This window comes from Dreissena polymorpha, chromosome 6 (genome assembly GCF_020536995.1).
Source record: "Dreissena polymorpha isolate Duluth1 chromosome 6, UMN_Dpol_1.0, whole genome shotgun sequence".
NCBI classification, from domain to species: Eukaryota; Metazoa; Mollusca; class Bivalvia; order Myida; family Dreissenidae; genus Dreissena; species Dreissena polymorpha.
Window position 1 is genome coordinate 88,044,772 of NC_068360.1, and position 17,402 is coordinate 88,062,173.

Genomic DNA, 17,402 nt, shown 5'->3' on the forward strand with positions numbered 1-17,402 from the left:
TACTGTCTATTGGAAGACAAATAGATGCGACTTACCATATGCAAACATGTAAATGTCCTATATTATGTTCGTCCTATAAAACCATGTTGAGTTCCTATTTATATCATACATTTACCTGTCGCATTGCTTACCAACTTTAAGTTTCATATTTTAACGTGTTGGACTTAAAGCCTACTTGTCACGAAAAATCTATATAATTTACACAATTATAATAAGTTGATGACTTTAAACATGCTGAAATTATTTCTAGATAATGTCTCTGAAGGGATTAGCTCGTGAAAAGGATGTTAACACCTACATGTATTATCGCACAACATCATTTGTAAATTTAATGAGGTGTGCGCTTGCGCATTTTAATTGACGTAACGCTACAATGTCCATTAAACGTGAATATAGTAAATACAAAATAGAATACGTAAAATGTACCAAAAATGCAGCTGGTATATTCAAATGGGACCCGCATATGGGCTCGTCCAATATAGTATGTCAGTTGTGTACCGTCCAATTATATTACACAACGCCGATTCACAACCTCGTAAACAGATAGTGAAACTTCAGTTTGTACTTGTTTAGGATAAACAACAAATATGATTAATGTTTGGCTACGTTTCGTTTAAGCTTATGTAGTTTAGAAGCAAATATATGATCTAATACGTCTAAGTATGATTTATACTACTGTATCTGTTTTTGACTCGACTGTTGTATGCCAGTAGTAGTTTAAGTTAATTAAAGACTCATATCCATACTGCTTACGTAACACGCTATCCAATTTGATTCAGTATTTTATTCTTGTTATTTAGGTAATTTGGTTTTGTAAGTACTTTTATTTCCATTTGTTCCCGTAACAAATAGTATTTGAAGATGCATTATACCTCAGTACATGCATTTACATAAAGCCTTACAATTGCAGAGGATTTACCTGGCAGCTATGGATTGAATGTCCCACATACTCTTTGGTTGGTAATTTACCAGAACGGTGTCTTCAAAGCTTCCAGCGAGATGCATATGAATTGTGATAACTCCATGTTGAAAATATTAAATAACAAGACCAAACGTCAAAAGCAAAGTACCGGATGTATATATCACATGATGACTGAGGCACCTGCGTTAGACATTGTAAGAAGTTTAGAAAACAATATTATTCACATTGTATACAAATATTTAACATAATTTTGATCACCAATATATACCATAGAAAAAGGGTTCACAGCTGAGAGTACAAGCCGTTTAAACCCATACATAAGTCTCTCTTACAATTGTGAAAGTAAGTAAAAAGACTAACCTCCACACAGAAATATACACCTGTGTATGTACACTTCAGTATGGTGTACGTACTGGCATTCAATAGAGCGGTGTTGGGCTACCGCCGTGTCTCACTGGTCAGCTACCACCCGCCTCAAGCTGGGCAATCCCCGGTCAATAAGGTGCTGACCCGCCAACATCCGCCAGCTTCAATGGGTGCTTGGAGCTCAGTGTGTATTCACGATAAGCAGATGGAAACCACGCACCAGGAAAAACACAGAAAACTGCGAAGAAGTCTCCAGCACTCAGTTTTGCAAGCTGGAATGTGAGAACGATGTGCCCTGGATCTTTGATGACTTGGTCACTATTGATGACTCCAGGAAGACCGCCATCATCGACAGAGAACTCACCAGAAATGACATTTGTATCGCCGCCCTCCAAGAAACTAGATCATCATCTAGCGGTTTCCTCAGCGAAAAAAACTACACTTTCTTCTGGAAAGGGAGGGAGCCAGAACAGTCACGGCAACATGGAGTGGGTTTTGCTGTTAAGAACACCTTGCTCGCCTCCATCGAACCCCCCACAGGTGGCACGGAGCGCATCCTTACACTTCATCTTAACTCAGCTGCAGGTCTCATCACCATCTTCAGCGTCTATGCACCGACTCTGGGCGCTTCCAATGAAGTCAAAGACACCTTCTACGATCAGCTGGACAGTCTGCTTGGCGGGATCCCCAAGGTTGAGCCTATCCTGCTCCTCGGTGACTTCAATGCCGAGTTGGGACAGACCATCAGTCATGGTCCTCTTGCATTGGACACTGTGGCATTGGGAAGATGAACGACAATGGACAGAGATTGCTAGAGCTCTGCTCCTATCATAACTTGTGCATCACGAACACCTTCTTCCAGTCTAAACCCCAGCACAGGGTGTCATGGATGCAACCCAGGTCCCGTAGGTGGCATAAACTCGACCTTGTGATCACTAGACGCTCCCTGCTGAGCAGCGTACTAGGAACACGCAGCTACCGCAGTGCAGACTGCGACTCAGACCACGCCCTAGTATGCAGCAGAATGAGATTTCTCCCCCGTAAGCTACATCGCTCCAAACCCACAGGTCGGCCTCGTATAAACATAGCCAGGATTGGTGATTGCCAGCGCAGGGAGGAATTTGTTAACAGCCTTGAGAATGCCCTCAAAGATCTTCCGGAGCAGGATGCCATGGGACGATGGAAGTCCATCAGGGATACTATTTACGATGCCGCCATTGCCGCCTTTGAAAAGAAGGAGGGAAAGAATCCTGACTGGTTTAACGCCAACCCCCAAGAACTTGAATCTGTCCTTGCTACCAAGCGCTCAGCTCTTCTCGCTTACAGAACTTACAGAAAGTCACCATGCGAGAAGACGCTCTCAGCTTTGAGGACGGCACGAAGCAATGCCCAACGTATAGCCCGACGCTGCGCCAACGACTACTGGCTGCAGCTGTGCGAGAGCATTCAGCGCTCAGCCGACTGTGGAAATGTGCGTGGCATGTACGATGGCATCAAAAAGGCAGTTGACCCCACTGTCAAGAAGACCGCCCCACTCAAGTCCTCCACTGGGGAGACGATCACTGACCGCAACCACCAGATGAGCAGATGGGTGGAGCACTACTCAGAGCTTTACTCTAATGTAACCGTTGTCACCGAATCCGCCATCAACGCCATCAGTGTCCTGCCCGTAATAAAAGAGTTTGACGCCATTCCCACTGTTGATGAACTTGCCAAAGCAATCGACTCGCTGAGCTGCGGCAAAGCCCCAGGAAGTGACGGCATCCCACCTGAAGCCATCAAATGCGGGAAGACCACCCTACTCCAGCCACTGCACGATCTTCTGCTTTTGTGCTGGGAGGTAGTAGCAGTGCAACAAGACATGCGAGATGCATCCATAGTCACCCTTTACAAGAACAAGGGCGACCGGAGTGACTGTAACAACTACAGAGGCATCTCTCTGCTGAGCGTGGTTGGAAAGGTCTTTGCTCGCATAGTCCTAAACCGTCTCCAGACCCTTGCAGCAAGGATCTACCCCGAGTCTCAGTGAGGTTTCCGCTCCGGCAGATCTACCACCGACATAATCTTTACTGTACGCCAACTCCAAGAAAAGTGCAGAGAACAGGGTATGCCTCTTTACTTGGCCTTCATCGACCTCACTAAGGCTTTCGACCTGGTCAGCAGACCCGGACTGTTCCGCCTTTTGGAGAAGATTGGTTGCCCTCCCAAGCTGCGCAGCATGATGGTATCCTTTCACGAAGACGTGAAAGGAACTGTCGTCTTTGACGGGTCATCCTCAGAGCCATTCCTCATCAACAGCGTTGTCAAGCAGAGTTGCGTGCTTGCACCTACCTTGTTTGGCATCTTCTTCTCGATGCTGCTGAAGTATGCTTTTGACTCGTCCACTGATGGCATCTGCATTCACACCAGGTCTGCCGGGAAACTCTTCAACCTCGCTCGCTTACGGGCCAGAACAAAGGTGACCGAAGTCCTCGTCAGAGAGATGCTGTTTGCGGACGATGCTGCCCTGGCCACGCATACAGAAGAGGCTCTTCAAAGGCTCATAGACCTCTTCGCTACAGCATGTTCAGAATTTGGGCTTACTGTCAGCTAGAAAAAGAATAATATCAAGGGCCAGGATGCCAGCAACGTACCTGCATTAAGATCGGGGACTATACCCTGGATGTGGTGGAGGACTTCACCTACCTTGGTTCCATCATCAGCGGAAACCTGTCCATCGATTCCGAGCTAAGCAAGCGCATCGCAAAGGCTTCAGCTACCATGGCCAAAGTGACAAAGAGCTTCTGGGAAAATAAGCTTCTGTCAGAGAAGACCATGACCAGGGTATACCAGGCCTGTGTCCTCAGCACTCTGCTGTACGGTAGCGAAACATGGACGACCCTCATGCGACATGAAAGCCGCCTCAACACGTTTCACATGCGTTGCCTAAAGCGCTTGTTGGAGATTAAGTGGAAGGATCGTATCCCATACAATGACATACTGGAACGTGCTGGGATTCCAAGCATGTATGCCCTACTAGCTCAACGTCGCCTCCGCTGGCTTGGTCACGTGCGCCGAATGGAGGATGGACGCCTACCAAAGGACGTCTTGTAAGGCCAGCTTGCAACTGGCACGCGACCCGTAGGTCGCCCAGCTCTCAGGTACAAAGATGCCTGCAAGAGGGACCTCAAAGCCTGCTGCATTACAGCAGAAACCTATGAGACTCTTGCCGAGGATCGCACCGCTTGGCGACAGTCTTTACACAGAGGTATCGAGGCAGCTGAGGAAAGCAGATCCGGACATGCAACTCAGGAGAGAAGCATGCGAAAAGCGCGCGCCGCCATCCCCCCGACTGCAAACCCCTTTGTGTGCGTATTGTGCAACAAGGACTGCCACGCCCGCATCGGCCTGCTAAGTCACAGCAGGCGTTGCCCCAAAAAGTGACAAACAGAGCGCATAAGCATAGTCTTTCGAGACTCAGCTCTTTTTGGGGTGGGTGTGTGTATATCAGAGTTTACTTACCTGCGCCTGTGACCTTTCAGGGAAAAATATATAATTATGAGCCAAATTAAGTCAAATAGACGCCGGATGTCCGAGTATTCGCCAAAGAAGTATGAGGGTGAAAGCGGATTGTTAGGGCTGAGTAGGGATGCTAGAACTCTGAACATGCGTACGGGTGAAAAGGCGGAGTTTAGACTGCGAGCTTTTGCTAGTACTGCGCAAGCGTAGGGGTCAAAAGGCGGAGTTATTATCGCGAGCTACATTAAAGCAAAGACCTATCAATAAACGAAGATTGGATACACCCATTCGGACCAAAAGAAATTATCGGGACTTTGCGCGGCAAAAACGAGATCTTTATCACCTGACATCAATCTGGCAGTCAGTAAGCTCCGTCTGTTATATGCCGTTATCATGCGCTACGGCAGCGTGTCCATCCGCTTGATTCCAATAAACAACATTTCATCACAATAGAAATTAAAACATGTGATACATGTTAATATGTTTCGATATTTTTAGTAGCGTTGATAAATTAAACGCAATTGAAAAATAAAACATAACAGATTTAATTTTAATGTTTATCTGAATCAACATTAAGCAACAATACGTAATAATTTGTGTTAAGGCCAAGTACACCTATAAGTATAAGTATAAAGATGATATCAACATGTATAGTCTCTAACTTCATGCTTTTAACATTAATATTTTCGCGGGTATTAAATAACAAGACTTAGAGAGATTTACGGCCGAGTTAGACTATTTAAAAGTATAAATCCGCCTTTGCCTAAAACGTTATTGTTTCTTTAAAAATACTTCTGATGTAAGTGTAATTTTAAAGGTAATATACACATTTTTCAAGATTAAGAATTAATATTAAGGTACCACACTACCTGTCGTAATAACGTTAAATTCTACTGGATTAACCAATTATTCGATATGATATTTGAAAATCATATGTAGGCAAGCTATTAAATATCGTCGATACACATCTTGGCGCATGCGCATCTACGTTGTGTGTAAACATGCTTCTTTGGCTTCTTACAATATGAATGTAGGTTTCCGTAAAAGCTATTCATATCCGGATCAGACTGTTATAGTACTTGTATCTGCACTTATCACATTATTTTTTTAACAAAAGAACTAATTCCAAACGCGCACGTTTAAATTACGTATTTTGTAGCACAATATGGTATAGAGAACATAGAATGATTTGTGATTTGGGATAAATATAAAATATTTATTAAAAAAATACAGCGCAGAAGTTCGAACTCGTCGTAGCAAATCACGGACCAATTAATTCACGTGGGAATAAATAGTTAACAGAAATTAACTAATATACGTGACGGAACTGATTATCGTAACAGGTCAATAATTAACAGGTCCTGTTAAAATATAAATTAAGTTTTATTTTGTCATTATGAAAGGTATGACTTATAATATGTTATAGTATATTATATAAAGGTTCGTGACATGAACTAAAGTTGCAAAGCTTATGCCATCGACATTAAATAACCGAATAAGTTTACGTTGTTATCTAAGGAATAACACATGTAATTTTTACATATCGCGGGTTTCGTTTAACGTGAAATCAAAGCCCATGCGCTTTGCAGCAAAGAATGCCCATGTGATACAGTTAGCAAGTAAAAATCATCTATAAGTTCAAAATACTGCTTTATGTAAGTATAGTTTTTTTAAATAAACACACGTTTATTAATTTGACGACATATGATATTACATCAGTGTCAAAACAATTTATTAATTTAAAAATAAAACAACAATGTGTGAGCAAATTTATTCAAAATTTCTCGAAACACACTAATTAATAACAATACTATTTTTATCTATCTGTATTCACTATATAAACCGAACTATTGTTACAGTAAAAGCAATCAATCCGGTCTTTAGGTGCTGTGTTTATTTTTAATTCTATTTTATTGTATAGAAACGACCCTTAAATTGAGAATGTCGCCCACTCAACATATCAAGAGCGCTTTATAAAAATATACACCGTGTCAAACACTTCAATTATGATAGTAAATTGCTTGTTCAAGTCGATGCAGTGGTACCAATGCAGTGTTTATTACAAGTACGACATAACCAGATTCGAAAGACAACTGCTTAGTGAGCTGTCATTTCGGCATATAGAGCTAATCTCACAAGAATTAATTTCATAAGATAACACTCAGAATTGGTCGGCGGTTTCTATAAACCTTTTCATGTGTCACCAAAGAGCATGTGACAAGAAGTCCCAAGTAACGTGAATTCTACCTGGCTTATAAAATTAAAAACTATACTTGTCAAACACGCAATTGTATCAATATTATAAACTTTTAATCCAATTTAACAGCAAATCGATCATTAAATCAGATCTATAAGTTGGCATGCGGTGGTCGCGAATCTGATTTATAAGTCGGATAAAAGAAGGCTGAAGTTCTCGCGATGATTTATTCGAAATATCAAAAATGTTCTTGTGACTAAGTGTTTATGTCAAAATCTACTGGTGATATAAAAATCAATAACCCTTTAAGCCATAGCATTCCTTTATTGACTTCATATGATAGACGTTTTTGCAAGATTGAAGAAATGGTTGACGTCCGGGCAAAAATGCCAGTATGAAAACACCTAAATCAATTCGAGGTTTGTCCGAATGTCAAACTATAATTGATACCAGCCCAACAGTGTATAAGAAACAATCAGTTGAACACGCGTTGCATATTCCTGTTAACGTACCAACTCAATAACATAACTAACCTGCATTTAACGAACAACAACTATCAAGTTAAACTTTAATTAGGATAAACGATTCCATTTACAAACATTCCAAGATTGGGGGTTAGGCCAAATATTAAAACTTAGAGTATCTCTCGTTTCAGGAGTGTATGCGAAAGGCGTGAAATTTAATTTCATATACCAAATAAATAAACTTATTAGGTTTATAGTTTATTATATTGTGTACATCGCCTCGCAAAAAAAGATTTTAATAAGGATTTAAGGATTTATTTCCAAATGCATCGGGGCAGAAATGCCCATGAGTACACAAAAGTATACAAAAGATGTTCTACACTTATCAAAGTCAAGGTCATAATAAAACATGCATATTGTTACACAATCTTATGAAGTTCAATATATTCTCTATAAAAAATACAGAAAAATCTGAACAAGTGAAATGTTTTCAATCCGATAATATAGCATTTGTTATATAATACGTAGTACAGAATAATAAATGTACTGAGGAAAATATAAATATATATAAATATATATATATAAATATATATATAAATATATATATATATATATATATTAGTTAGCATGATATGTGTTAGGTGAGCGTGTGAGAGGTTTGTATTTTAATACTGTTTAAATTATTCATAATATGTATGGTATGTATTTCTCAATTCGAAAGCTTTTTAACAAAAATTGCAAGGTTTCTATTTATTTTACTATTATTGCACTGAAGAAATTTGATAAATTTCGGTACGTTTGGTCTGACAAAGTAATGTTTGTTAATGTATGTTTTTCTTAATTCAGTGTAAAGTTGGCATTCCAATAAAAAATGGAATTCGTCCTCTAATTTATGACATATACAACATGTTCTATTTTCGCATGGAGTAGGTATTGGGTTTTTTTCCATCTACCAGCTTCTGTTTCTAAATTATGTGCAGACATTCTTAATCTTGATAATGCAATCCTACAACTCTCTATATTAACCTGGTATAAATATGGCTATAACTTAAAAATAGAATACATAGAATGTGAACTAGATCGTGTTGACTCGTTTAATTCATTTATCCAATTTTGTAAAAATACATCTCTGATTCTTTCTTTAAACGCGAGAAGTAACATATCTATTTCCCCAACACTTTGATATATCCACGCATGGGAAAAACCAATAGATTGTAATACAATCTTAACATTATATGCCCATGACTTGGTATCATTATTGTTTTCTACATTTTCTACCATTGGTATTATATACTATTTTCGCATATTTAATTGGTTCCATTTGTAATATTTTACACCAGTATTTTATAACATTTATATAAAATTTATTTTTCAATGGGGTTCTGCCCACTTCCCCGTATACGAAATTATTTTGTGTTTGAGACCTTACACCGAGTAGTTCTTTGCAAAAATTTTAATGAATTCTTTCTATTTGTATGATATTTTTGTTTAGCCCCCAAACCTCTGATCCGTAACTTAAGACTGTTGCAATTAATTTGTCGAATAAATCTAACTTGTGACTTATTGACATTGTGGGAAATCTTGTAAAACAACTTTTTAACTTTAAAATAGCTTTCATAGCCTGGCCTGTCAGTGAAATAAACGTTCCATTAAAAGAGCCCTCGTTGTAAAGACAATCACAAGATAAGTAAAATGTTGAACAATTTCTTTTTTTTTTCTCCTTATATGTAAAAATAACGTTTTTTCTTAGTGTACCTTTTCTAAAAATCATAATCTTAGTCTTATCAGTATTTACCCACAGCTTCCATTTTTTCACAGTAAGCTTCTAACAAGTGTAATCCGTTTTGAAGTCCAGTTTCAGTCTCTGATAGCAGTACGATATCATCTGCATATAACAGCAAAAATAATTTTAAGGTACCTATATCTAGCCCTCTGAAGTCATGTGATATAAAATATTCTTCAATGTCGTTAAGGTACATTGAAAATAGAAATGGTAAGAGCGATTCACCTTGTCTTACACCAAGAAAGCATTCAAAATCTTCACTGAGCTGGTTATTATTTTTTACTTTCGATCTGACGGTAATATACATCGCTTTAATTATATCTAGCATTTTCCCTCTAACCCCAATAATAAATGAGTCCACGTGATATATCAGTTGATATATATCAAATTCGTCATTGACACGTTACAATTGTATCAACTTTGTTAGGTGATAGTGAAGTGTTCCATGTGTCCGTGTCTTAGGAAATCTGTAAGCTGATAGCCGTTGCATACTCGAGGCTATGTTTGTTTGTATATATATATATATGTAACGCTATTCAATATTACTAAGAATGTCATTAACTATACTTTTTGAAGTTGACGGTAGTACTGTGTTTTCGAAGAACAATGATAACTTGTTTTGCCCGGTTATATTTTAACGTATAATATCATGAAATTATTGTGAGTTCTGTTTTGCACAGATAAAACATTTGTTATGAATAGTGTATGTATTGTTTTATATAAATTCGTTTCAACGAGACAAATATTTATTAGCGATGATGTACAATATGTATTATTAGTTTGTACAAATATCAAATTTGTGTTCCGGGATTAATGACAATGTCTCTGTTAAACTCAAATTTAATAACGCGTGTTGTGCTTGACCGGTCGGAATTTCAAATGTCTGTCTTAATGGACTCATCTTAGTTAAAAACAATACCTGAACATGTAACATTGGTAACAATTTTGTTTATGTAAACGATTAAATTTGGGGATATTCAAAACCTTTTTTAACAGAATTACCCTTTATAATTAAATTATCGATGTGTTCCCATTCTTTACAATATCCACTCAAAATATTTGGGCTATATTGTAATTCAATTATAGAATACGAACAAATATCAAACTTGTGTGATTGCAAAAATGTCAGTGTCCTTTATCAACTCTATCTGCCCCTTTAGAAAAAAAATGCATGTTGTAAGTCGTAAGAGAGTTATAGAGAGAAAACAATATCGGAGAAAAATGTTCGTCGTGCCTAAAACATAAATAATGTTCAAAAGCGCGTCTTATATTATTATAAAATCTTTATCTATTTAAAACCTGATAATTGAAAGATCTTTTAACTTTCCACCGATACCAAGTATATATTTAAAACCAAAGGTTTCACCTGATAATATCATCATACGCATTTTTTAAATTGTATAAATGAGCAATATACATGTTAAATTCGATTGATGAAATGCGTCATATGAACATGTAGAGCAGCAATTTTGTACTCATACCCGTCTTGCTCTGAATAATAGAAGTGTTTATAATAAAATTTGATACGGTTCATCCCAGTCTGACAATCTTAACTAATTAAAGTTTACCAATTACACTTAAGAGCACATATACTTAAAACATACTTCTACAATCGGCTGGACTACTGAGGTGAATTGGTACCTTGTAACCTTTCGATACCTTGTTTGGAAATTATCCAAGGTTTAATATTTTATTAAAAAATGTAACGAAAATAGGAATATGCTCATATGTTTCATATATCAAATATTGTTACAATGCATGACATCATCACCAATTTGAAAGATCATACTCATAATCAATTTTCTGCAAATATTCAGAAAATGAATGGAAGCTTTAGCATTTAAGATTTTTCCGCTTAGTTCCCTAGTTTAATAGTTTCTAGTAATTCTTTGCTTTGTCTATATTAAGCTGTGTTAACAAAAGTTATTTCTATTCATCCTTTTACAATTACAAGTTTACACTTAATTTTATACACGTACACTATTTATCATTTCTAATGTGTACACAGCGAACGTATATTTTCTGTAATTTTCCAGCGTTTATAAAAATGGTCTCTATCCTGCGACCAAGTGGAACCGTATGGAAAATATTAATATTATCACACTATTGTGAACATGTGAACGTGCAACGAGAAACGAAAGCGAGTATGATAATATAATGAAAGCGCTGCTGTGTTTATTCCAGCATTTACTGGCTTCCCTCGAACCAGACGTGTGTAATGCTTTAATTAAAACTTGGAAGACCCGTCTGTTGATACCGTTTTGAGCATTTATCCTTTGGGGTTCTCGAAAGACATGTGATAAGAGGACGAATGTTGCATTGGTAGCGTTAGATGTCTGACAGTGCAAGCCCGAGCCGAAAGCGTATTAGATAAAGGCATGAGCAATATACAAATAAATGAACTGTTGCGAAACGGCGGTACTTAGTACGTGTTTCTCATCTATTTGTATTATTAAATGTGCATATCATTAATATAATTGTATTATTGAAAAGGTCATATTGTTATTATAAATATATTTGATTGATATCTTTTGCTACAAGAACACGCTTTCCGCATCTTTAAAAGATTCAAAACATTGTCTTACATGTAAATCCTTAATGTTAACCTTGCCTTTTCAATGCCCAACTACTTGTAAGCGTCCACATATGGTCCAAACATTAACAAAAACAACTGAAAAAGTCTTCATGATTCAATCGTTTTGCATGAAAATCTGTAAAGTAAATGCAGGCATAATTCATCGTATAGTGGTTGTTTACTTTGTTAAAAGCATTTCCAAAGGATCAACATAGGTACTGGCTGGGAGTGTGCTGGTAAAATGTTTTATATCTCACCATAGCATAATAATTTAAAAACAATGATATGCAACAACGAAGCACACGGCTTCGATATTTTTATTTGATAATACCATTGTAGTCCTCTGATAATTGTTTAAATCGTGGCCCTGGATTCAAAATTTGCCGCGCCAAATAACAAAGGCGAAATATTTATGAAAAACTTGACCCTCTTATCGTAATTTATCATGTTTGAACATATCTTTCCGTGAGCAAACAAACCTCGCATCATAAAAATGACAGTATCAACAAACGTTCTCATGGTAATCCAATCTCGTGTATGTCTCTCTTATGAATGATTTCCCTCATCAGTGATTACATAAATATGTGCCTATAACCTGGCGTACATATTTACTTGCAGCGATCTCCTAGTGACGACACTGTATTGTTCATAGACTTTATCTTAACCTACAAGTACGAATTCCAGGTTACAAAAACATTCAATTACACGAAAGGCTGCACTAACTTACCGACTTTTTATCCTATTATTAGATGAAAATCGATAGTATAACAACGATCGTATAAACTTTACCTTTATACTATCGATATTTTAGACCATGGTTTTCCGACCTCTATCTTAAGAACACTATATGTTTCAATGTGACGCCATAGCAAATGATGACGTTGAAGTAAACAAACACTTCGGAGTCAACTTGAAAAACCAGCGCTGTTTCTTTGAATTTTAAAGTATTGTTTACTCTTTTTGAACGATAAACGACCACAAAATAGGATAAATAGAATATTATGTGAGTTTTGGATAAAGATCAAGTTTATCATGCTCGGCACGAACCATGTTAGCGCTCGGCAAGCCTCGCGCTACATCGGTTCTAAGCCTCGCATGATAAACTTGATCTTTATCCAAAACTCACATAATATTCTCTATATAACCATTGTTTTCTGAAACCGTTAGTCTTTCCGACTGCTTTAGATGGTGTGTCCAATTCATATAGGCACCATATGCCTTCTGTCTATACCTTCACCATTATACGCACTCAATACCATATACTAGTCAGGGGCGTACCTAGGCATACGGCAGTACGCCCGTGCGTATAATTTAGTATCTTAACTTAACAAAAGCAAAAGGAAAACTCTAAAAATTCGAAAAAATGCAATAAAAAGTGAGGGCTAAGGGGGTTAGGGGTATAATTATGTAAACAAGAAAACAAGACGTCCACTTTTAGAAAATGACAGTGGGTACACGACTCAGCGAGCATGCTGTTGTTTCATTCAAAGAGTGTTTCTTTTACAGTTTAATTAAAAACTAATATAATGTTCTGTTTACCAAACCCCCCAAATAAAATCAGTTTCAGCAGAAAATAATGACGGGCTTTGTTTTTGGCGCCACGTCGCACCAGGTTTGACGACTCGTCAAAACAAGTACACACGCCGTGGGCGTGGCACTATATTTTTACAGAGTCGCAAAAAATACACGAAAATGGGAAAGTTTTCCATGGAAAACATACTAAATCCTTAACTTTTTTTTTAGGAAGAAATTTAGGACTAAAATTGCCAAATGTCGCTAAAAGATAACAATGAAACGCTCCTTTTGCAATGAAATCCAAATTGGTTTGGGGGAGGAAGAAAAAGTCAAACATTTCCTCACATTTACATACCCATTCCCTCGCAGTCATAGGCTTCTTAATTCAAAGCCGTGACACTAAAACTTAATTGATTATGGTCAAAAGTATATTTGCAGTTGGAAATGTTTATTAAAATATATATTTTTCTAAAATTTTACAAGATTAAATTTGAGGATAAACATTGCCAAAATGTGCCTGAAATGCAACACCAAATCACACCTTTTGTACAGAAATTTCCAAACTTTTCCAGAGGAGCACCCCCATACTCCCGCAAGCATTGGAGTTGAACACCCTCTGACACACCTATGCAACTACGGATCCATTCTCCTTTGCAATAAGGCTTTTGATTTTTAAGCATTGACACTTAAACTAAGCAAATAAATTAGTGTCGAAAGTCGAAAGTATATTTGCTGTTGACAATGTTTAATGAAATATTTCCTTTTATTGGTGTTTTTCAAGCATGAAATTGTTGAAAAAAAATATGCCAACACGTGGCTGAAAGATAACACCAAAACGCACCATTTCCATAATTTTCATGGGGGACCCCCCCCCCCTCCAATACCCCACCATCAGGAGGGGGACACCCCCTCCCGCACCTACCCCTCCCCCCTCTCGATAGTGCGTTTAGCTGAAATAGCCTCAGGAACGCCCCTGCTAGTATATACAGTATAAAGAGCACAGTAAAGGTTTTGTAGCATACCGAATTTCCGAGTTGGCACGTCTATTGTATATAAGAACACTGCAACTCCCGAAATTCTTGAGCTCAATTGATCGATGTCGAAATAACGTATCATTGTACTCTTATGTTTACTGCAATTTTAACCTGGGTACACGAAATACGCTTAATTGTAACCGGCCTTACTCCGGAGTACTTTTAAGTAAATGTTCCGTGTCCCGGGTATTATCTTAGTAGTGACAGAGCCGATAATGACCAATAAGCAATATAATTAGAATAGAAATCGTTGATAACATCCGCTAATCGTTAAAGGAAGACTTGTGAACGATTGCCTATGCAATACTGGACATTACATGTACACACACCATCAACAAACATAAATAAGTATAGACCTAAGTTTAAAAATAGCAACAGACACTAGCATCATTGCAGCGTTTCGTGGTCTGTAGGAAGCCCATTTAACGGTAGTGCATGATGGTGTCGAGTCAAATTTATGTTCTCTATTCTTTCGAAGTATTTCTACACGGATAATCTTGGCGCTCTTAATATGTAATTCTTGCAATTTTAATATTTGAAAACGAGATAATAAGTTTTACAAAATCTGAAAACAAACGTGTATTATGCTCAATAGACCAGGTCGGAAGCATGTTAATCCCAAGAAAATAATCACATCTAGACTGCAATAGTTTATGTTGACTTAATATAATAAATACTCAAATCACATGCATATTATACAAGCTTATACGCACTAATTATTTACAAAATTGAATGTCTGTTTAGCAATAAAAAGACGAATATTAAACCTACACTTCTAAGTGAAATGTTATTGTTAACAAAAATAAATTATACAAACAGATTGTTTTTAAAATGACGGAAATAGCAATTAGAATCTTACAATACTTTCGGTAGTGAGAAGCATTAGAAACGTGTAGACATGAGGTTTTGATATTATTTTATACTTAAACAAAAATAACTAATTTGCAATTTGAACAAAATCATAATAAACACATTCAAAGGTTTCATTTGATACAAAACTTGATTTTTATATGCTAACAAAATAAAACAAATTCCGAAACAAGCTCCATACAATATTACATATAAACGTCATTCGGATATCACGCACGAATCAGTACTCCAGAAAATTGAGTGGACCGATGACTGTCATCATGATAAAAGTAACTGTTATTGGTACATCGCACCCAGACAACATCACCCATGATCATCTCGACATTGGCCTGCAGTGAAGAACACTGGTACTGGCCATCAGATCCGTAGTAATATGACCTCAGTAGAGACTTGCCGTTGTGTACAATCTCCGGGTAAACATATTGGTTACCCTGGGTGCAAAAGTGAAAGGCAAATTGATATAGACCGGCAACAGAGGCAGTGAACTTTCCTGTTCCTTTGTCATAGCCTTGACCTTCGTTGACTTCTATTCGTGTAAACACTACATCTTGACCAGTGTTCACATTTATAGAGGATCCATGGGAGGCGAGCTGGGCACTAAACTGTATTGTTGGGGTCTTCAGATCTCCTGAAACATAAACGTATACACATTGCTCTTTGCGGAATCGTTTAATATTCAAAGTTCAAAGGCGCTTAAGTTTTTAAGTTTTACTGTATTTAGTCTCAGTTATCCACCAACCAGTTGCCTATAATCAGGCTTTATTTTTATATGTATACATACTAGTTAATGTTACAATACAAAGTATTGGTGCTTTATGCCGTTAGATAAAATTTATTTTTGGTATTTCATTTGGTTATAAACTTGTTTCATTTGTTTAAAAAATGTTATGAAAAATATTATTTATAACAAATGTCTGTTTAAAATTTCAAATATTTGAAACTCGAAATGCATTAGGTGATTAAAAGCATACGAAAGATTCTTATAGTATATATGTAATGTCACAAATACACAATCATGTGATTCACAATATTTTTTTAAGTTTTGAACTACATGCTTAAACGAAATAATGCAATATGACAACTTTTAACTAAGTAACTATGATTTAAATACTTCAAGTATGCCTTTCCATTTTACCTTTAAAACGCTCCACTCTGCTCTCCATTTCTTTGATCGCCCGTCCTGATTCAGTAAGGATGTGAGTCAGAGATTCAGACACGTTTTTCAAAGCTGTTTTTACAGAATCGTCTAATGTTGCTTCCATTAAACTCTCCTTACGTTCCATTAATTCAATAGCAGTGTTGACTTTATTGTTTTCATCTTGAAGCTTACTCAATGCGTCCACGACATTGGTATTAGTTTCCTTGATTTCTGTTAGCGTATGTTCCAAGGCAAGTTCATTGCGGAGAACTCGCTCCAACAGCATCTCCTCGTAATGGTATTTTGAGCACGAGGGGCATGCGGGTTCCGCTGCCAATGATATCACGGCGAGACTAAGTACATACAGAACAATTTTCATTTCTTTCTTCATTATAGCTCCGGAAGATTTCAGATTTGCAAGTATTGTTAGTGTTAACGCGATTGCGTCGATACCATGTCCAACAAGCAAATAGTGCATACAAATGATATCTGAGATTTATATGTCGAAAGAATCACAAGGCCACTGAAATAAAATTATTTTATTGCGGTTACGATGTACACCAAATCAACATGCATCGCCGAAGTTACAATATTCGTTAGTGATTGTCAAGATCATCATGATTCTACATTGATATGAGCACGTATAATCAATACACTTTTAAATCGTACTTCAAATTCGCAAGAATGAACATGTAACTTTGCTATTTTATGCATTAATTATGCCCTTGAATATTGAAACTGCGAAGAAATGCAAAGAGTAATGCGCACAGAGTGTACATTAATATATAAGTTGAGAGTGTTTGTCTTATTCATGGTATTAGTAACTTCGGCGGAACAAAACCTGATAACAAATAGCGTTCTTATAAATGATATATGATATGTTCAACCTTATATGTGTATATTGATATCTATACTATACTATATTTTGTAATTCGTCCGCAAAACAAAAGCGTTCATAGTTGCGTCCCTTTTATTGCTAATTTATATTATTTCTTGATTAAAAATCGATGCATGTTTTAGCATTTGCGTATAACCATAGT

General features: G+C 37.0%; 2 protein-coding genes across 2 annotated transcripts in view; one reads left to right on the forward strand and one right to left on the reverse strand.

Annotated features, from left to right (window-relative positions):
• The first annotated feature begins 2,075 nt into the window (after positions 1-2,075).
• On the forward strand, positions 2,076-3,317 carry LOC127835880 (uncharacterized). Its single transcript, XM_052362304.1, has one exon. It carries the CDS (start codon positions 2,076-2,078, stop codon positions 3,315-3,317), a length of 1,242 nt encoding a protein of 413 aa, XP_052218264.1.
• Positions 3,318-14,851: 11,534 nt separating this feature from the next.
• LOC127835881 (uncharacterized) overlaps positions 14,852-17,402 on the reverse strand; it is a 20,233-nt gene continuing 17,682 nt past the window's right edge. Inside the window, exons 3-4 of the mRNA XM_052362305.1 lie at positions 16,360-16,851; positions 14,852-15,852 (exon numbers count right to left, since the gene is read on the reverse strand). Of these exons, the coding sequence (XP_052218265.1) occupies positions 15,434-15,852; positions 16,360-16,851 (911 nt within the window). The 3' untranslated portion in view covers positions 14,852-15,433. The remainder of the gene's footprint in view (positions 15,853-16,359; positions 16,852-17,402) is intronic.